At 39.0% G+C, this 22,831-nt stretch overlaps 1 protein-coding gene across 1 annotated transcript; it reads right to left on the reverse strand.

Annotated features, from left to right (window-relative positions):
- Positions 1 to 13,018: 13,018 nt before the first annotated feature.
- On the reverse strand, positions 13,019 to 15,175 carry LOC141652256 (uncharacterized). The gene is made up of 6 exons (XM_074459797.1): positions 15,006 to 15,175; positions 14,171 to 14,737; positions 13,849 to 14,007; positions 13,517 to 13,636; positions 13,339 to 13,412; positions 13,019 to 13,218 (listed from the first exon to the last, which is right to left on the reverse strand). The coding sequence occupies exons 2-3, from the start codon at positions 14,683 to 14,685 to the stop codon at positions 14,004 to 14,006; spliced, it is 519 nt and encodes a 172-aa protein (XP_074315898.1). The 5' UTR covers positions 14,686 to 14,737; positions 15,006 to 15,175; the 3' UTR covers positions 13,019 to 13,218; positions 13,339 to 13,412; positions 13,517 to 13,636; positions 13,849 to 14,003.
- Positions 15,176 to 22,831: the final 7,656 nt, after the last annotated feature.

Below are 22,831 nucleotides of genomic sequence, written 5' to 3' on the forward strand. Positions count from 1 at the left end.
AGGTTATCAATGACTCCCTCTATTTTGGAAAATTTATTGTTGAAGGCAATGGAAAGCATGAGCATTCCACTTTGGATATCGTCGTCCTCAAGCACGTTGATCTCTTCATCGTCACGGGGATTGAGGAGATGAGAATAGTCTAGGGATGATTCTTCGTCATGTTTAGTGCTGCTAGACACAAGAGGGTCGATCTTCTTGGATTGCTTGACGGAAGGTGGCATAGGAAGCTTGTCATCCTCGATCATATCCTGAATAATATGCTTTAGACAAAAGCATTCCTCCGTATCGTGTCCCCTACTTCGAAGGTACTGACAATATGAATTGCCCTTCCACCTAGGAAATATCCTTTCAGGGTCTGGGGTTGGACCAATTGGATGAAGTTTTCCCTGGGAAACTAGTCTTTGTAGAGCTACTTGATATGTGATCCCGAGGTAAATGAATTCCCTATGAGCTCGTCCCGGCCTTCTGGGTGGAGTTTCCAAGAGGTTGACTCCCTTGTCTTCATTGGCCTTCTTAGATGGGTGAGTTATGTTGAAGTTATGACCTGGCCTTGGGGTACGAGAAGATGGTAAAGGTTTCATCATGTCTATCTTGTTTTCCATATTGATGACAAGAGTGCTCAAATCTTCGATGGTGGCCTGAAGCTTAATGACTGCATTACTTAGTTCTTCGACGATGACAGATAAACGTCCTTGATCATTTTCATTGGAAATCGCGGAATTCCTACCGAGAAGAAAATGACGCACATTACAACTTGATTTGACATGAGATCACGCATAATAAGGCGACAAACAAAGGATATGCGAAGGAAAATATATGAGGGTGAGACGGTATAACTAGACTATTGACTTGTGAAATCATGAAATGTCGTAAGAGACTTCTCGTGTTTGAATTCACGGTTTTTAACTTTAACCTTAGATTCGAGTGTTGACTTTGACGAAGTGACATTTACATGGTTGACCTGATTGACGGGATGGTCGACACGTTATTCTAAAACGTGTGTTTTAAGATAGACTCGACTTGAGGTTTGGGTATGTGTGTCCCAAACGTGTCATTAGGAGAAGTCAAGAGACGGATTTTGGAACGAGTCCACGTGTTAGCCTCGAGTGTGTGAGTCGAGGTGTGGAAATTTTTAGATCCTAACTGAATTGGGGGAAGGGGGTCCAAAATGACGGCGTGACGCCTTAGGACCTGACTTGAACTTGAAAAGACCCAAAATGTAAAGGAAGACGGGTTTATAACCTGACAGAGTTCCGACTAGGACATGGTCGGTTTGAACTTTGACTCTAACTTAGCCCAATTGAATTTACATATTTACATTTACATGGTTTGAAAATATTTTGGATTAAAACATTTTTTGGTCTCTTTTTTTGGACTTTTTTTCTTTTTTTCTTTTTGATTTTTTTTATTTTTTTTTTGAGAATTTACAAAGGAATTTATTTATGGAAAATTTAATAATTGACTTGAACTTTGAAAATGGAATTTTATAGAAAGTGATTTTTGAAAGAAAATGGATTTTACATTTACAGAAAACTGGACATCATTTGATTTACAAAATGGATTTTTGAAAAGGTTTTTTTTTGTTGGCAAATTAAAATTTGAAAATCGGAAAATTCGGCATTATTTGGTTTATAAAAGGGATATTTGAAAAGGTTTGAAAATGAATTTTATTTACATAATAATGTTGACATTATTTAGTTTATAAATGAAGAATTTAGACACATAAATGTTCACATACAAACAGGCATTATAACAGTATGCTGGGTGAATTTAAAGGGTTTTGGCTTAAAAGGTGGGTTGTCATACCAAGCCATCAAACCCTGGTCTGTTGAGAGGTCCGTACAAAACATGAGTAAGGTCGGTTGCTAGTCCATTTCCTCGAGTAGTGAAAGCCCTTGATACAAACATGAGTATGTACCACGGTATGGTTGACGTCAATCGTTATCCATCCTTAGGCCCAGATAAGAATTTAGACAGTCCAGACGGAACGATTGGTCGAATGGGTTGGGTTAAGCCTAGGAAGGCCAAATGAAACAACCTCAGAAGGTCGAGTAATGAAAACCGACAACTGTCTCGTATAAACTATTCCCTAACCTCTTTCAAGTTTCACCCTGGGTAACACGTAAGTGTATCATCCCCAGCGGTGTCGCCAAACTGTGGACATGGGCCACCCGCGCCGCGAGCACCCGCGCGTTGGTCTCGAGGCGGTGGCACTTCTTCCATGGAACCTTGGGTTGCCAGAGCACGTCATGGGCCGTTACCGATTGGTGAGGCATTGAAACCGGTGAAATGTTTGACAAGCCTGCATTTGTGGAGTCGCCACCAATTTATTGTGGAAAAATTGGAAACTGTTCGAATACCTCATGCCATGTTAAGACACAAAGTAATGACCTAGACACTAAGAACTCGTTACCCTTAGCATTCTATGTCTAGAATGACTCTCGAAGATGCCAATGGACACGGATGTCCAGAGATAACTGAGTAAGGGGTGAGAGTATGTATTAGGAAGCTCTTTAATTCGAACACCTAATCCCGCCCGCCTCGATAGCGGCCTCTACTAATTATTAGGGAATCGTTCATATTTGATATGTCGTCGATGTAATGCATGGTATGCAACAAACACAGGTTAACCCTAGGATGTGAAATAAGACTATGTCGGTGAACACGTGTTTTAGCAAACAATTGGGTCGAAGTTGGAAGTTAGATTCAATTACATGTGAGAACCAAATAAATAAATCATGCAAGGGCGATAAATAAATAACAATATTACAAAGCTTACAATGATTATTTGATCTACGTCAAAAGCACGCTCAAAGCCGGATTTTGAAGAAGAAAATAAAATTTAAAGTATGAAAAATATGACAGATTAGCAGTGGTAATATGATTAATAGTTGATTTAATACGTAATTAGGAGTTACGTCAAAGCGAGAAAGAGTTCAGGGACAGAAGTCATCCCAGAATAGGCGCAGCATCTGCTGCGTCCTCTGGAAGAGGCGCAGCACTTCCTGCGTCTGTTCTTGAGTTGGGCTCTGGCTGTGAAGTCAGAACCGCAGATTTTTTATCGTTCATCAGTAAATTTAAGGTCGATTATTGATATTAGACTCAAATTGAAGTGCTTTAATAGATTACATACATATTAATATCGTAACAAGCCAGATTAACGACTAATAAAATATTACAACGGTTTACACAATTATACGATGTCAGATTTGTAAAGGTCGAAACTTTAAACTTAAAAACGGAATTGAATTTGATAAATTGAAATCAAACAAAGAAAACTATGTACAAAAGACGAATCCCAGAGAATCGATATGAGAAAGTCGAACCTCTAAAATCCGGGTTTGAAATAGATGACGAAAACCCGCAAATAATGAGTTATAAAGGACTTATGTCGAATTATTCATTAAAATTTGAAAAGGATTAATAAAACATGATTTATGTACTGAAACGAGCAAAATAAACGAAAGAAATAAAAGAAATAGAAAATTACAGACGGTCGAGGAAGAAGAAGAGCAGGAGCAGCGGCAGCCTCAGGAAGAGGCGCATCATATACTGCGACCCTTCAAAGAGGCGCAGCTGCTGCTGCGTTTCTTCTTGACATCTGACCTCTGCTGTTTTATGAAAACGGTTTTAAAATATGTTTTTGAAGACGATTTTAGGCGTACTTATGATCTAAACTCGTACATTAATTACAATAAAATAAAATACATTAAATAAAATTAAGATTTTACACCCTCAGACTTACATGTTAGCGTCGCGAGATTTAACTAAATCGGTTTTTAGTGGTAACTCGACTCGATCTATGCAAATATGAAAGTGTCCTTGAAAAAGGATTTAAAAGATTGATTAATTGATTGTGTAGTGGCAAATTGGTCGGTCATGCAAACGTGACTGGTACTCAGAATTATCTGAGCTTGCGTGGTCGATTGATCAAGCACGTAGGCGTCGAAAAGCAAGATCGCGGTCTTAGAATGCAAAGGGAGAAGAGAAGGGCGGACATTCGCGTGTAAAATATGGAGGCCGAAGGCCTCTATTTATACTAATTATACGGAGGAATTATGGTAAAAATAGGATACGGAAGGAAAGATCCGGAAACAACCGACTTAGGTTGAAACACGGAAACATGGACAAAAAGAAAGCCCTGAGAAAAGGCGCAGCAGGTAATGCGACCCTTGGAACAGGCGCAGCACTTACTGGTCCTTTCTCGGGTAGTATTCTTCTGCGCGAGAAAACGCGTTTGACAGCCTGTCGTATTTTATGCATAACTTTTGATGCCTGTATTTTATATAAGGTTTTTACCTCATTTTTACACGCATTTTTGTGTTATTTACGTGGCATCTAGCGACAAATACCCCAAAATAGTCTACTTTGGTTTGTCTTGTGTAAATTGCAAGTACGGACCAGAAAGGAGCAAAATCGAGCCCAAACTTGTCCTATTCGCATGCATTTTGGATAATAAGGAATCGGAGCCCGGAATCTTTCACTTAGAGATGCGTGAAGTAGCCTCGTAAGGTGCCAAGAAGTCCACACGTGCTAATATAGCTCGATCGACCAGTTTTGCGACATTATATGGTCGACCGAATGCTTTATCCATCAAGAATCACTCGATCGAGCTATTCTGTTACTCGATCGAGATAGCTGATATAAGGAGTACTCGATCGAACTCCATTTCTATTCGATCGAGAGGAATTTCAAGACTTGTCCTCGATCGAGTGGTTTCATTTCACTCGATCGAGAGACTTTGTGTTCTATGCGTGTTTTTGTCTATTTTCGAGTTGGGCTTTGTAATTTAGATATAAGTTAGGTTAGCAGTACGACACTAGGAGTTCCTCTTCCACCCGGACTTCGATTTTTTTCCTCTCTACTCCCTTGAACATTGCTCTTGAACCCTAACGACGGAATTCGATTACTTGTAATTGGTACTTTTATTCTTCTCTTAATCTTAATTTGTTTTTGCTCTCTATTTGTTTTCTCCTCTTAAATCTTTAATTGTTGTCATTAATCTCTCTTTATTCTTGTTATCATGCTTAGTCTTTATTTCTTATGTATGGTTGTTGTTTCTTCAATGATAATGCATAGCTAATTCTTCCTTGCTAAGACATAGGGGAGCCATGATTTTAAGGAAATTGTGAATTAAGTGATTAGGTTTAATGCAAATTCGGTCTATGTTGTTAATCACTACATATAATTGTTCTTGTCTAATTGAGTCGATGCAATTAGTTAATAAACCGCGGTACACCTTGACCTAGATCGGAAGATTGGAAAGGGTATGACCTGTAGCGAACATTAGGGCATTTTAGTGAGGGCGGAAGCTAAGCTACTAGTGTTTTAGGGCGAATTGAGATCGGAAGGAGATATTCATTGCTCCGTAGATTAAACTTGTATTGACCTCAGTCCTTAGATTACGTTACTTGAGAATCATGGTGAACCGATTGTCTTAGCTGCTTTCTCTCTACTTGTTTACTTTCTACTCTTTTACTCTCTTTCTCTCTTTTGACCTTGTTAGTTTAGAACAAACAATTAAAACCCCCCAAGAACTGGTTACTTTGACGGACTTAGTTGAGCTGACATTTTCCCATCTCCCTATAGAGATCGACCCTACTTGCCACTGACTTCTGTTAGTAGTAATAGGTATTTATTTTTGGTACCTGACGACGGTATAAAATTTTGGCGCCGTTGCCGGGGAGGTGGCGTAATTTTGTTGCTTTTATTAAGTTTGTCTCTCGTCTCAAGGAATTAATTCCTTGAGATTGATCTCATATTTTTCCAAGTTCTTAATTAGTTTTGCAGGAAATCTGTTCTAAGAGAGAACATTGTCATACCTGCCTTGCTGTAGACTCTATCTGCTAAGATGTCGAACATCGCCAGTCATTCAGAACCTACGGTGGAATCCCTTCCTAAAGGTTTCCTGTTACCCACTACCGATTCGGAGACCTTTGGGATCCACCCATCTTATATACAGCTGGTTGAGAGAAATCTCTTCAGAGGGGTACCTGGCGAGGATCCTTGCAAGCACATAGAGCTCTTTACAGAATACTGCTCCACCATTCCTTTAGCTGCTAGGGTGACGCAGGATAGGGTTAAGGGAGTTATTTTCCCTTTTTCTTTGACTGATGATGCCCGGGAGTGGTTGAGAGATTTGGATAGGGAAGCTGCCGGTGTAACTGACTGGAATTCCCTTGCTCTAGCCTTTTACAGACGATATTTCCCACCACAGCGCACTAATGCATTGAGAGCTCAAATTACTGCATTTGAGCAATTACCTACTGAAGATTTGAATGGGGCTTGGACTAGGTTCAAGAGGCTCGTCCGATCTGTACCTCATCATGGCTTTAAGCGTTGGTTCTTATGTACCCAATTATGCAATGGGTTGTATCCTGACCAGAGAGCTATTCTAGATAATGCGCCCAAGGGGAGGTTCCAGAAAAATGTTGAGGATGATCAAGGATGGCACCTTATTGAAGAAATGGCCATCCACATTACCGAATATGGAAATCCTCGAGGAAGTAGGTATGTAAACGAGCTAGTGGTAGCTGAAGTGGAAAGTCCTAGTGGAAGGTTAAGCAGTCCGGAGAATTTACAAACTACGGTTGTGCATGAACAAGTTTGTGCCATAACTGAGTAGGAGGTAGTTTGTGGTAGATGCGGTACGGAGGGGCATGACCCTATTACTTGTATGGCGGATGTAGAGCGCGTCCGTGCCTATCAAAAGTTCATGCAAGGAGTTCCATTCTCTAAGCTATATGAAGATTTGACCACAACAAGTCTCTCTAGCCCTTCTGAGCCAATGCCTCAACAAAGTGATTCATCTTCTACAAATGGAGAGCTCGCAGAATTGAAGTCCCTAGTGCTGAACTTAACACTACAGTTCGGCCAGAAATCCGACAAAAATGACAATGTTATAGTTGAGCTGCGAGGTCAAATGGCGCGCCTTTCGTTCGCGCAAGGTCAGGTGAATCATTCACCTCCATGCGACCCGGTCAATGCCATAAATCTCCGAAGCGGTCTTGCTTATGATGGACGGAAAATGTCGGAAGACGGGGCTGTGACAGCTGATGATACCCCGGATAATGATTTGGAGGAGTTAATTGACGATATCCCTGCTATATATCATCCTGCAACTCAATCGAGTGATATCCTAACTCGATCGAGTGATTTAACCTCCACCAATACTCGATCGAACACAATACCTGCTCGATCGAGAAGTGCCCCAATTGAAGGATTCGATCGAGGAGTTAATTCCTCTCGATCGAGTAACTTGGCAGAAAATATTATTCGATCGAGTGATTCTGGAACTCGATCGAAAGATGCTGAAATTGAAGAACTCGATCGAGAGGTGCATGTTCCTCGATCGAGTGTTTTTCCTAATGAAACTGTTCGATCGAGTGGTAATAATGCTCGATCGAGCACCAGTACCAGCGGAGCTTCAACGTCAAGGTCTAATTCCGCTACCGTGTCACCTTCCTCTGCTGTGGAGGTGTCACGTTCTGATAAAGGTAAAGAGAAGGTCGCGGGCCCGCTTATTGCTACCAAGGTTCCTTATCCGGGACGTCTGAAGGATGCTAAGGTCGAGCGACAGTAAGGTAAGTTTGTGGACGTGGTCAAGAATCTCCAGGTAACCGTCCCTTTTACTCAACTTATTACTCAGGTACCTACTTACGCAAAATTTATGAAAGACATTGTGACGCGTAAGAGGGAGCTTAGTGAATTCGAGACTGTTGCATTTATAGAAGAGTCTAGTAATTTACTTCTTAATAAGGCTCCACCAAAAATGAAAGACCTGGGTAGCTTCTCTATTATCTGTACCATAGGCAATGAAGTGATAGACAAGGCTCTTTGCGATTTAGGAGCTAGTGTCAGTGTCATGCCCTTTTCTGTCTGCAAGAAGCTTAATATGGGTCACCTTAAAATGACTAACATTACATTACAGATGGCTGATAGATCTGTAAGACGACCCTTGTGTATCTTAGAGGACGTGCCTGTCAAAGTAGGCAAGTTCTTTATAGTAGTGGACTTTATTATTTTAGACATAGCTGAGGATACCCGGACCCCAATTATACTAGAAAGACCATTCTTATGTACAACTGGGGCCATTATTGATGTCAAACAAGGACGTTTGACTCTTGCAGTAGGGGATGACGCAATCACTTTTAGTCTGCCCAATACACTTGCTCGGCCAATGATAGAGGATACTTGTTATTCAGTTGATGTTGTTGAGGAGTCTGTTTATGACTTCTGGTCGGGTTCTTTTATAAAGGATCCACTAGAAGCTTCGATGCTTTTAGAATAGTGTGCAGATAACCCAGATAACAATAATGTTCTGTTGGATTTGCTTGAAGCTTCTTTAGATGAGCATGAACTCACCGACGCTGAAGGAGAGAGAGTGGAACAAATGATTATTACTCTTTGCGCCATAGACGTAAAGGTAACAGAGTGTAAGCCTCTTCCTTCTCATCTTAAATATGCTTTCTTAGATGATACAGAGCAATATCCAGTCATTGTTAGTGCTAAACTTGATGATGATCAGTTGACCGCTTTGTTAGCCGTGCTTAAGAAAAACAGGAAGCTATGGGTTATTCATTGGATGACATTAAGGGCATTAGTCCCGACATTTGCATGCACAGAATTGAGCTTGAGGAAGATCACAAGCCTTGCAGACAGGGTCGGCGCCGAATGAACCAAAAGATGCAGGATGTTGTGATGGCTGAGATAATGAAGCTGCTTGATGCAGGTATTATCTATTCTGTTGGTCATTCTAAGTGGGTGAGTCCCATTCAGGTAGTTCCGAAGAAAGGAGGGACTACTGTGGTCAAGAATGACAAAAATGAGTTGATACCTACTAGAGTTGTATCTGGTTGGCGGATGTGTATAGACTACAGACAGCAGAATGCCGCCACAAAGAAAGATCATTTTCCCCTTCCTTTCATTGATCAAATGGTAGAAAGGTTAGCTTCTCATAAGTTTTTCTGTTATCTAGATGGATACTCTGGGTTCTTTCAGATCCCTATTCATCCAGATGATCAGGAAAAGACTTTGCTAACTGTCTGTCTAACCTTAATAAAGTGTTGCAGCGCTGCATTGAGATTAATCTTGTGCTTAATTGGGAGAAGTGCCACTTTATGGTCAACGAGGGAGTTGTCTTAGGGCACTTAGGTTTTGACAGGGGCATTGAGGTTGACAAAGCAAAGGTGCAAGTGATTCAGCAATTACCTCCTTCTGTTAATGTTAAAGGAGTGCAGAGCTTCCTTGGTCACGCCGGCTTTTATCGCCGGTTTATCAAGGACTTCTCAAAAATTGCTAGACCGCTTACACAGCTGTTGCTTAAGGATGCCCCCTTTGCATTTACTGATGAATGTCTTTCTGCTTTTAACAAGTTGAAGCAGGCCTTGATTTCGGCGCCGATCATACAGCCTCCCAACTGGGACTTGCCGTTTGAGATTATGTACGACGCTAGTGACTATGCACTAGGAGCGGTGCTAGGACAGAGGAAAGACAAAGCTTTGAATGCAATATACTATGCGAGCCAAACTCTGGTTGAGGCTCAAGTGAAGTACATTACCACTGAGAAAGAGATGTTAGCTGTGGTTTATGCACTAGAAAAATTTCGTTCTTATTTGATAGGGTCAGAAGTTACCGTTTTTACTGACCATGCAGCGCTGAGGCACCTTCTTGCTAAGAAGGAAGCTAAACCACGGCTGTTGAGATGGATACTCCTTCTTCGGGAGTTTGATTTGCAGATCAAAGATAAGAAGGGTGCTGAGAACGTAGTAGCTGATCATCTGTCACGACTATCACAGCAAGCGGGAGAAGATTCCTTACCTATTGATGATTATTTTCCCGATGACTCTCTATTTGGTGTTTTGTCTTCTATTATTAACCATGACCCTTGATATGCAGATTTTGCTAATTATGTTGTTAGTGGCGCGCTGCCACCTAATCTTTCTTATCAGCAGAGGAAGCGTTTTCTCTATAACGCTAAGCAGTACTTCTGGGATGATCCTTACCTATTTAAGGATTGTGCAGACAGTCTCTACAGACGGTGTATTCCGCAGTGGGAGACCAAGGTAATCTTGGAGGGCTATCATTCATCCTCTTATGGTGGTCACCACGGTCCATCGCGCACCGTGGCTAAGGTACTTCAATCTGGCTTTTACTGGCCTACTTTGTTTGCTGATGCTAAGGTGTTTGTTTCAGCTTGTGATGCTTGCCAACGCTCCGGGAATATTTCTAAGAGATATGAGATGCCACAAAATGGTATCCTAGAGGTCGAGGTTTTTGATGTCTGGGGCATTGATTTTCAAGGACCCTTCCCGTCTAGCAAAGGTAACAGGTATATCTTGGTAGCTGTAGATTATGTGTCTCAGTGGATGGAGGTGATTGCTTCACCTAATTGTGATGCCAAGACCGTGATTAAAATGTTCAAAAATATTATCTTTCCCCGATTTGGTGTCCCTAGGGTCGTCATTAGTGATGGGGGAATGCATTTTAAAGAAAAGAAACTAACTTCAATTTTGTCTAAGGTTGGTGTCCAACACCGGCGCGGTTTGGGGTATCATCCCCAAACTAGTGGGCAAGTTGAGGTCTCTAATCGAGAGATTAAAGAGATTTTAGCTAAGGTAGTTTCTAAATCACGGAAGGATTGGAGCCTTAAGCTGGAAGACACATTATGGGCTTATCGGACTGCCTTTAAAACACCGATAGGTGCATCACCATATCGGCTGGTTTATGGGAAGTCCTGTCATTTACCTGTTGAGTTAGAGTGTAAGGCTTGGTGGGCTGTTCGTGAACTTAACTTTGATCCTAAGTTGTGTGGTCAGAACCGTTTATTGCAGCTAGATGAACTGGAGGAGTTTAGGCTAAATGCCTATGATAGCTCACGCATCTACAAAGAGAAGACGAAGAGATGGCATGAAAAAAGGATCACACCTCGAGAATTTTATATCGGGCAGAAGGTGTTGCTGTTTAATGCCCGATTGCGCTTATTTCCTGGCAAGCTGAAGTCCAGGTGGAGTGGCCCTTATACAGTCACAGCTGTCACAAAATTTGGGTCCGTTGAGCTAGAAAGTTCCGAGGGAAATAGGTTCAAAGTAAATGGACAATATGTGAAGCATTACCATGAAGAAAATGATGCAGACAACCGAGTTGAAGTCCTGTACTTCGACAATCCTGATGAGCCAGCTAATTGAAGCCAGAAAGATCATGCGGGACCTCTTAAACCTGCGCTATCCGGGAGGCAACCCGGACTGTTTTGTTGTACTTTCTTTTGAGCTTGTTATTTCTTTTTATGCTGTGTGTTTAACTCCAAACGCTGAACTTGTGCCACTTGTGTTAGTCTTGCACTCCTTTTGTGCGTTTTTGCAGGTGAATTGGGTCGATCGAGTGGTTATCTCACTTGATCGAGCATTTTTTTTGGAACTTCTACTCGATCGAGCATCTGCTACTCTCGATGGAATCCTTGCACATCCACTTTTCTCGATCGAGTAACCCATCTCCTCGATCGAGCACTTCTGGCACCTTATCTACTCGATCGAACTTCTCTGAACCTCACGATCGAGTTATGCTATTGTTTCTCGCCTGCTGCGATGCTACTTGGCTATATGTGACCGCCCATGTTCATGGTCGGTTTGGGGAGGTCCCTCCTTTACGTCATCTTGTAAGTTTTCCGTCTCCCGTTCTCCTTTTCTCTTTAGTTTGCATTTCTTTCCCTATTTTTGGTACAATGAGGACATTGTACAGTTTGGTTTGGGGAGGTATGCATCCATATCTGTGTCTCCATGTTTTGTTGCATTTCAGTTTGCACGTTTCTTTATTTTCGCATGCATTGTTGTTTTATTAAAAAAAACACCCATAAAAATTCAAAAATTTCACGTCACGTTTATTTCTACAATTAGGTTGAGTCGGAACGTTGAACTTCTACGCTACTTTGAGTCCCTTTACCCTTACCTTGCATATTCTTGACATTCTGTTGGCATGGTAATGTGCATAATCTACGAGTTTTTGTTTCACTCTTATCTGAACGAATAGACTTGACTCATATATTGGCAAGCTACATTTACATTCTAAGGTTAGAGCTTAATAAACTGGTGACATTCATGACCAGTTTCATATAGGATGTGAGTAGTACTCTCTATAAGCCATGTAACATCAATTTGCATAAACATGAATTCAGTCTGCTTGATACTTGTATGCATTCGGTCTGTGGTTGGTGACACATGTTAGGACACGCAGTTCCCTTTATTTCATTCTACCCACGAGCTCCACATAGCCAAATTGCCCATTTTGTCCTATATAGCTACAATCCATAATTTTGCCTACCCTAGCCGAGCTAGTAATAATAGCTGTTGGGAATGCTTCACTGCAATATGGTTACATACCCGGTTTGAGAAGATTAGTGGAAATGTTGAAGGGAATGGAAAAATATAAATGAAAAGGAAAAAGGTTGTGGAAAATGAAAAAAAAAGAATGTGAAAAGAAAAAAATAAAGAAAAAGAAAGATTATGAAAAAATCATGAGCTAAGAAATACATTGTGTTGTGATTTTTCGCTCCCATGCTTTATTTGTATTCTATGGGGAGTTAACAATTTTATGGTGGTTAGTGAGTTGTGTGTTGCAATTTAGCACTGTTTTGTATTGAAATTTTGAGTATGAAGTTGGGAAGTCACTACTACAAAACTTGTGATGGACATCGGACTTTTCGCTATATGGACATCGGATACACAACCGATGTAGAGTTTGGTCATGTCCATTGTGGATTAATGGACATCGGATTTTAAACCGATGTCCATTAAAATTTGCACATCGGATTTTTAGGAAAACCGATGTCTATTTGATCAATGGACATCGGATTTTTAGGAAAACCGATGTCTATTTGATCAATGGACATCAGTTTTTTGCAAAAATCCGATGTCTATAACTATTATTTTTTATAAAAAAAAAATATTACGATGTTGCCCATATTAGTCGTACACATGATGACAATGCAAAATGATTCCATAATCAACAAAAAATATCTGTATACAATCAATCGCTTATCCAAAGCCAATTACAAAAAATTTTCATCTACATAATGTGTCAAATTTACTTAGACGACTAACCTATACAAAAATATAAACCGATATGTAAACTGACTAATTGTTTAAAAAAAAAAGGCCGAACAGACAAGACTACTTGGCAGCCTCAGATTTGCTCATCTCCCATTGGGCATATTACCAAGAGAATCTGGTTCAACACAACAAAGTTAACGAGAAAATAAAATATCAACATAGAAGATCCTATATAACTAACGAGACACATACATTACTGTATTTTAAGTATCACAACTACTAGCAATACACTCACCTGAATGTGCGAATCCTCAACAAGGTCGGGGCACATTTTTTCAATATGTATATAGATTCCTTTGGTTCAGCCACCTGTGACATAAAAAAAATAGATAAAGCTCTTTCGCCTCACAAAGAACATTAGTGATAGGTTTCTGTTTCCCTGCAAATGAGAAAAGAGAAGGGAAAAACCTTACAATTTAACCCAAGCCATCCTAGCCCTTGTTAATGATGCCCCTTAGTGCAGTTCTTTCCAGTGCGTCAATAACTATCCGAGTCATATCTATCCGAGTCATTTTCTAAGGCTCTTGATTATACTGAACATTATCAAAACAACCGTAATTAAATGTCAAGTCTTTGTAAGATAAATAAAACAGCCAAAGAACCTTAGGAAGGGTTGAAGCTAAATGGTTCATATGTCTGATTGTCAATAAACACATACTAAATTCTTGCACATTACCACACTCCAACGATGATGTCTGGTACTTGACAACATGCATAACATTTGCAGATAGTGAGATAGGCTTACCAGGCTACCGAAACCAACATAAACGGGTTTTGGACCAGCATTAACTATTCAACAAGCTTTTAAGGAAGTTCATAGTCTGATGCAAGGTCGAGAAAGAAAAATCCAACTAAAAGGACCTTGGATCCCCAATCTACAAGCATAGTGCACAAATCTCATCACCTGTCATCAAAACAGAACCAATTCAACAAGAAAGCCAGCTAAATAGTCCGATAATATAAAAAAATAAGCACATTAAAATTCACTCATGTAAAAGGATAGATGCTTCAAGTCGATTACAATAGTACAAATAAATTGGAATTGGGAACTAAAAGTCATCACAAACCTGAACTGCTGTATAAATAACAGATTAAAATAACTGATGTGAGCTACTTTCCCTTCACTGATATGAACCACTAGCTGTAATTTTGCCCTGACCATATGCATCAACGGTGTACACAAATTAGCAGTATAATTTTGCCCGAACCTATATAATGTCTCCGCACATTCCATAACTGCTGCATATAATGTAATTCTATCGAAGAACTTGTAGCATACCATATCAAAACCCAAATGCGCAAGTCCAAGGGAGAGGTTAGTAATTTCAAGTTTACTTGAAGCTAGGCCTTGAAAAAGTGTACTGACCATGTGAGCATGAATATTTTTAACTTGGTTGATGATTATCTCTAAATCATACACGATGGTGTCATACATCCAGGAATAAGCAGCAGCATACTTACCCATGTAAACATCATTGTCCTCAAGGGCAGGAATCCTGGCAAAGGTGATCATAGAATATGTGGAGCTAGACTTAAATGAAAATAACAGTGGCTTCACAAACCAATCATCCAACACCACCATAGATATTTGACCCACGCAAAATGCAAAGCCGGAAAATGTGGTAGCAATTACCCTATCAAAAAATAACTCATGTTCATCAAGAAACCCCAAATTAACGGTGTAACTCGGCTGCTAGACTATAATTGCAAAGCCAAATTACCTTATCAACAAATAATTCATTTTCAATCCACCATAATTGCAAAGCCAACTCAATAACAGAAACTAAATTAAGATAATTAAACAAATCAATGAACATAAACATTTCATAAACCCTAACTATGAAAGTCCAGCTAGTAAAATGATTAAATAAACGATTTGAAATTGAAAATTAGGGTTCTTACCAAATTCGATTCACATCGGTTGTTCGCGTAGGGTAGCAGTCGCCGTCATCGGCGCCGATGGTCGCATGGGTAGCAGTCGCCGGTGCTCGTGCGCGTTGGGTGCGATGGTTGCGTGGGTGGGGGTGGACGAGTGGTAATTGCCAGGTTTGGGAAACGAAGAGAGAAGGTGAGGGATATAATGAAATAAATGAAACAAAGTTGTTGTCTCATAACATATATCGCTAGCGGGTTAGTTTGAGACCGACTATAGTCCCAAAAATTATAATCGGTCTCAACTTTGAAACTACTTTTACATTTTTGAGTCCGTTTATTGTTTTAGAGGCGGTCACAAATTTGAGACCCATTTTAAAGTTTTGAGATTGTGTTCAGTCCCAAATTATATTTTGAGACCGTTTTTTCTGTCGGACTCAAAAACGCGTGTTTCTTGTAGTGTTTGGGGAAGAATGTATGTAGTCGAAATTATAAGTGATGGCGGTGTGGCAAATATTTTTGCCGCCTATAATTTTCACTTTTGATGCACATCGGTTAAATGCAATGTCCCATATCCATGACTTTTATATAGACATGGGTTTATTAAATATCACATGTCTTTTAAAATCAGAAATAATGGACATGTGTTTTTTAACGCAACCGATGTACATATAATTATATGCACATCAGTTTTTTTTAAACAACCGATGTGCATGTTATGTACATCGGTTTTCCAGATAATCCGATGTCCATCGACTGATGTCCATAACGAGTTTTGTAGTAGTGAGTGTTTCTAATTTGGACCCGTTGTTGCTAGCTTGGCTGCTAACTCGACATCTCCAGATTCATATTAGCCGCTGCTTACCCATTACCTCACTTACCCAAATGTAAGTCCTCGGCATATGTCTTGGTCATTAGTTGGTTGGAATGCATATGTACGGTTGTAGAGATTTTATTCATGTTAGACTGCATGCATGTTCTTATAGGTCGAGTTAGGTGAGTGTCTTTACTTCTTTCTATCTCTTACCTATATACTCACCCTGTGCTTAATTTGTGTGATGAGCGACCCGTGAGAGTCCGATATCTTTGAGTCTTGCAAGGTCGACGGTTCAGTAGTTTGAGACATTGATTTAACTCGTTTGCACTTATTTATTGCTACTTTGTCTTTTGTTGCATTAAATTGGTTTGGGTGGATGATTTGTAGCTGATGAGTTGGTCTCGTTCCATTAGTTGTCTTTAGTTGCATACATAGTTTGCTTGGGGACAAGCAAATGTTTGGTTTGGGGAGATTTGATCAGTGTATTTTATATAAGGTTTTTACTTCATTTTTAAACGCATTTCTGTGTTATTTACGTGGCATCTAGCTACAAATACCCCCGAATAGTCTACTTTGGTTTGTCTTGTGTAAATTGCAGCTACAGACCATAAAGGAGCAAAATCGAGCTCAAACTTGTCCTATTCGCATGCATTTTGGAGAATAAGGAATCGGAGCCCGGAATCTTTCACTTAGAGATGCGTGAAGTAGCCTCGGAAGGTGCCAAGAAGTCCACATGTGCTAATATAGCTCGATCGACCAGTTTTGCTACATTATATGGTCGATCGAATGCTTTATCCATCAAGAATCACTCGATTGAGCTGTTCTGTTACTCGATCGAGATAGCTGATATAAGGAGTACTCGATCGAACTCCATTTCCATTCGATTGAGAGGAATTTCAAGACTTGTCCTCGATCGAGTGGTTTCATTTCACTCGATCGAGAGACTTTGTGTTCTATGCGTGTTTTTGTCTATTTTCGAGTTGGGCTTTGTAATTTATATATAAGTTACGTTAACAGTACGACACTCGGAGTTCTTCTTCCTCCCGGACTTCGATATTTTTTCCTCTCTACTCCCTTGAACATTGCTCTTGAACCCTAACGACGGAATTCGATTACTTGTAATTGGTACTTTTATTCTTCTCTTAATCTTAATTTGTTATTGCTCCCTATTTGTTTCACCTTTATTATTAGGAGGTTCATACCACACTTCGGCCCCTTGTCTCCGGTCCCAAATAGCCTCGAATTCATGTCGAAACCCTTGATAGTGTTGAAGTACGACCAGTACTCATCTGAAGCATGTCCATCCGGCTCTGGTTGACTCATCTCCTCATTGTAAGCAGCCTGAAAAGCACAAAAAAACCGTTATATTATATAGAATGAAATTAAATACAATAATTATTATCGTTCTTTCCAGAAAAATAAACATTAAATTGATTACAAAAACTTACTTCCGTCTCAGTAGCTCGAGGATTAACAAACTCGCCTTTCTTGTTTTTCTTTGTCTTCAGAAACAACGTGTAGGGAGTGGCCTCTTCAACCTGAAAGAAGCATGAAAAGATGTAAAATCAAGTATATTCGCCAATCATTTATATTAACCAATTTGTGAAAGCAATAAATATTATACTTACCAATTCCCTAAAAGCATCGCAGCAACTCTTCTGACCAAGAGTGTGGGTGCCCATTGCTTTTCCATCTTTACCACCTGACCTTCTATTTGCCTGATTTATTTTCGAATGTTTGGCAAACTCGGGATTTTCCGCTTTCCTATTCTTAAGGTTCTCCCACCAAGTCACAGGCACCCAATCTGGCTTTTTCTTCTTATACTTGAGTCCATTAGTAAGAGAGGTAATCTGTCTTATTACCCTCGTCTGCTACTCGGCAATTGGGTCATAGCCAGGATCGATGGAGTTTACATGCGTCTATTTCAAAAATGAGTTATTAGTGCTAGAAAAGTTTATCCGTCACGTTAACTACAACAATAAATTATTATTGAAGAAAACAATAAGGGACTTTCAAAATACCTTAAAGTAAATCCACATCTTTAAACGCTATGCGTGGCTCGCCTCACCCCATCTTGTGAAATACTCGTCACCGAGGCTACGGTTAAACGGCCAAGTAATGTATTTTCTGATAACCTTGTCATCCCACCTGAAAAACACATAAATATTAGAAATTCAAATATAAGTATTTAAATGATATATCTTTTATGAAAATAATAAAAAATATGATTAAAAAAAACTTACCAAATGATCCGGCTGAGCACGACGCGATGAGAGAGTCACCTGCCCACCCTCTTGCGCCGATATTGGAGTAATAACTGGGTCTTTATCATCCGTAATATCCACATTCTCGTCCTCACGACGAGATCCACCACTACTATTACCCCCTTCTAGACGTCGGAAAAATTTCGACATGAACACTATTTAAAAACAATGCAAATAGTTAGTCCAAAGAGATATCGTTAGAGCAAATCGTTAGTCCAAACATTGCTTATTTGAACAAAATAACTAAGTAAATAGAAATTAAATTACATCCCTTACAAGAAAACAAATAAAGTCAAGAACTAACACCTTAAAAAAGGTTAAACATTCTTTCTTTTATCTTTGATGTTTTCATAATTTTTTTCAAGTACTTTTATCAATGGTGATAATAGTTTCAAGTGGCAAATTTGAAAGATTAGATCAGAACTCGATTGTATATTATATCTAGGCTACTTGATTCGAGAAAATCTTTATCAAGCAGAGAAATTCAATTATCTAGGCTATCTAAAACAATGAAATCAAATAAACTTCTTAAAGTGGTTCAAATTTTATTGAATGTTTAAAGTTCATACTTTTTACAAATGGATTATACAACTAGTCTCCCTCACTATCACTATCACTACAAATCAAAAGAGGTTCATCATCTGAAAAAAGCACTCCGACTTCTTCCTCTTCTTCCTCCTTTTCATCTCTAATAAATTCTTGAAGTTCATCTTCATTCTCTTCTTCTCCGGCGTCCCCATCATACTCCTCTTGACCACTTTCCACAACCATTTCATATTCATCTTCACTCTCGGTCTCTTTCACCAAAATTGGTGAAATCGGGTGATCATTGACAACCAGATCTTCTTGAAAGACAATTTCGTCAATAGGAGCATCAACATGTGATCTAGCCTTGATTTTAAAAACTGCGGACCATTGATTGCCTTTCTTACTGGTTGGGTAAAGAGCATAACAAACTTGATTGACTTGAAAAGCTGTCACGAATGGGTTATGTCCACGAAGTTTTTTTCTTCGTTTACATCTACAAGTCCGTATACTTTATGGATACTAAGTCCTTGAGGGGAATTATCAAACCAATCACATTTAAACAATATGACCCTGTAAACCCTTTGTTCGGTATAACAAGAAAGCTCAATTATTTCATTTAGGGTTTCATAGTAGTCCAACCCCTCAGTTGAATTCACATAGACCCCATTGCTTAAGGTAGATTTCAGAACATCAACTCTCTCTTTATAAGCTCGAAATTTATAGCCATTGATAGAATATCATTTCCGGGTCTTCACCATGTTACTAGGGCCCAACGCTAGAGCTATAATTAAAGGATCCTTCAATCTATAAACGTAGCAATAAAAATATACATTAATTAATAATAAGGTATTGTATTCTTCTCAATAATTAATAAGAAATTCAAATGTGTTGTTCATTTTCACCAAAAAATGTATCACTTACTTCATTTCGGAGCCATTTTCGAAAACTTTTGTCATGTTTGGTCCAAACATCATCAAAAGATGTGACATCAGGATATTTGAGTTTGATATGTGTCTCAAATTCCCTATATCTACCAAAACATGTTATAATTAATTATTACCTATAATTTTGATCTAATTTGATTATTAAAAATGAATTGAGTAATGACGAAGTAATTACTTACTTTTCTTGAGACTCTAAAAAGTCTCCGCAGTTCCTTAGCACATAGAAATGAGCTTCTTCACACTCTTTCTCATTCAAGTACCAAAGAACACATTTAGCGGTTGTAGTTCCTATGTCATCATTGAATAACTCAGGTAATTTTGAATTTAACTCCTCATCGCAATTTACACCAACATCTAAGTCTTTCACTTTTATGTCAATGTGATCTTCGAAATTTTGAGAACAGAAATTTGAAATTTCCTCTAACAAAAAAGCGTTGGATATGGAACCTTCCACTCGAGCTGTGTTGCCAATCTTTTTTTTTAAATGATTAATAAATCTCTCAAATGGATACATCCATCGATATTGAACAGGTCCTCCAACCTTCGCTTCATAAAGTAGATGAAGAGGCAAATGCTTCATGGAATTGAAGAAAGACGGGGAAAATATCTTTTGCAACTTGCATATTATCTCTGCTATGTTTGACCCTAGACGTTCAAAAGAATCAACTTTAATCGTAGAAGTACACAAGTCTCTAAAAATTGGCTTATCTCAGTTATTGCATTCCAAGAACCAGTAAGGAGCAAGTGTTTCAAAGCAACAGGGAGTAGCCGTTCCATAAAGACATGACAATCATGACTTTTCATGAAGTGCAACACCATGTTTTTATGGTCAACACACTGACTCAAATCTGAAGCATAACCATCTGGGAATTTCAAATTCGCCACCCATTCACGTAAAACCTTTTTCTCTGCGCTGTCTAAAACAAACCTGGATGATATGGTCCTTTTATAGCAAAGGTCATTAAAATCAGCTTTACTCTTATGGCCAAATTTAGTTTTTGTTGGTACATCCATCACCGTCTTGATAAGCTCCTCAAAAAAAAATTCTCAATGTGTATAACGTCTAAGGTATGTCGAATCAACAATGTTTTCCAATAAGAAAGTTCCCATAAAATGCTTTGTTTCGAACAACCTTCATCCTTGTCTTTTTTCAATCTTTTCAATTCTTCATCAAGAGCATCAACTATTTTTGGTAAATCTTTAACGGAATCCCACACTTCGTCACCCATTAATTTCGATGCGGCTATGCAATCCTTAGTTTTCCTATTCTTTAGAAAATGCTTGCAATTGCTACGGAAAGAATGATCAGGTCTCAAGAACTCACGGTGACAATCGAACCAAGAAACCTTGCCACTATGTTTGAGCCAAAAAGATCTAAGCTCTTTTTCTTAACAGTAATGACAAGCGCGGTACCCACTTGTGGACCAATCGGAAAGCATGACATATGCTGGGAAATCACTGATTGTCCACATTAACACAGCCTTTAATTGAAAATTCTGATTCTTAGAGACATCGTAAGCGTACACGCCGGTTTCCCAAAGTTCTTTCAACTTTTTGATCAACGGTTGGAGGTACACATCCAAATTGGACTTAGGGTTCTTAGGACCGGAAATGAGAAAAGATAAGAACAGAAATTGTCTCTTCATGCATAACCAAGGAGGTAAGTTGTACGGAGTGACAATCACGGGCCAACATGAATAGTTCTTCCCGTATTTTCCAAAACGATTAAATCCATGCGTACACAAACCTAGCCGAACATTGCGAGGCTTACTTGCAAATTTTGGATGCTCTCTATCGAAATGTTTTCACGCTTCTCCGTCACTTGGATCTGCCATTGTCCCTCAACTTCTTAATTGGGAGTTTTTGTAGTTCCATCTCATCTCACCTACTATGTGCTTGGTTGCATATAGTTGTTGTAACCTTGGCGCAAGCGGAAAATAATTTAATGGATTACAAGGAATTTGTCTCCCACTTGATTTCTATGTAGCTTCATACCGAGATGCATGACACTTTGTACATTACTCAAGATTAGCATTTTCCTCCCAGAAAAGTATGAATCCACTAGAACATGCATCGATCTTCTCATGGGGTAGTTGGAGTCCCTTCAACACATTTCTTAATCTCATAATAATTCCGCGCCATTTGATTACCTTTTGGAATAATGTCACCAACGAATGACACAAACTCATGTTACTTCCCTTATACACTGGTTGTTCGGCTTTATCTAGCATTTTAAAGAATGAAGATACTTGGGGTGTGGGGTTACCTAACGCACTTCTCCATCATTAAGCTCATCATGATTAAGTCGATCCTCCAATAATTGTTCAACGTTATCATTCAATGCATTTTCCACCATCTCACGATAAGGATTCTCACTACCTATGATACTTGTACTTGCTTCGGTAGGCAGTTTCTCACCGTGATATGTCCAAAAATGGTAATTATCGGCAAAACCATTTGACCAAAGATGATTATGAACATCACTTATCTTTTTAAAAGTTCCGTTATTGCATTTCTTACATGGACACCTCATTTCACCTAATTTCTTATACACACTACTTTGTTCCGCGAATTTGATAAACTCTTTCACCCCCTTTGCAAATTCAATCTTGAGTTTCTTTTTTTCGTCTAATCTTCCATATATCCACTGTCGTTCTAACCTTTTCATGTTCTTATGTATTTACCTTTCAATATATATATATATATATATATATATATATATATATATATATATATATATATATATATATATGTATGTATATCATTAAAAAAAATAACTTAACAACAATAATGACAATCAAGAATAAGACAAAATAAACATTATCACCAATATATAACTAGTGTTAACAAGTAATATTTTTTCCTTTGAATTGGGTTCTTATCACTCCAACCTAAACCCTTCAATGTACTTTTTAAGTCACTAGCAGACACACACTTGTGATTTATTAATGAGGAAAAAATTCGGCAGCAATTCCCCTTTGTTTTTTTTTTGGTGAAATGTGAGTATGTATATATATATTTCAAAACTTGAACCAATTACATAAGGACCAAAAAGCTTTCAAACAACTAGAAACAAATAATCATCTTTCCTATCAACAGAAAACCAAACAATTCCTTGTCTCCAAATCAGTTTGTCCACCTCTACGATCAGTAAACCTGCGGATTTGTTGTTGGATCATCTTCTTCATCCGTTCTGCTACTACTACATGCCTCATTACATTGAGCTGAATTCTCGCATGATTGCGTTGGGACCAGACCATATACCTGTAAGTAGTCAGCACAAGAGCTAAAGCTTTCCATTTC

Source organism: Silene latifolia, chromosome 4, assembly GCF_048544455.1.
Source record: "Silene latifolia isolate original U9 population chromosome 4, ASM4854445v1, whole genome shotgun sequence".
In the NCBI taxonomy this organism is placed as follows: domain Eukaryota; kingdom Viridiplantae; phylum Streptophyta; class Magnoliopsida; order Caryophyllales; family Caryophyllaceae; genus Silene; species Silene latifolia.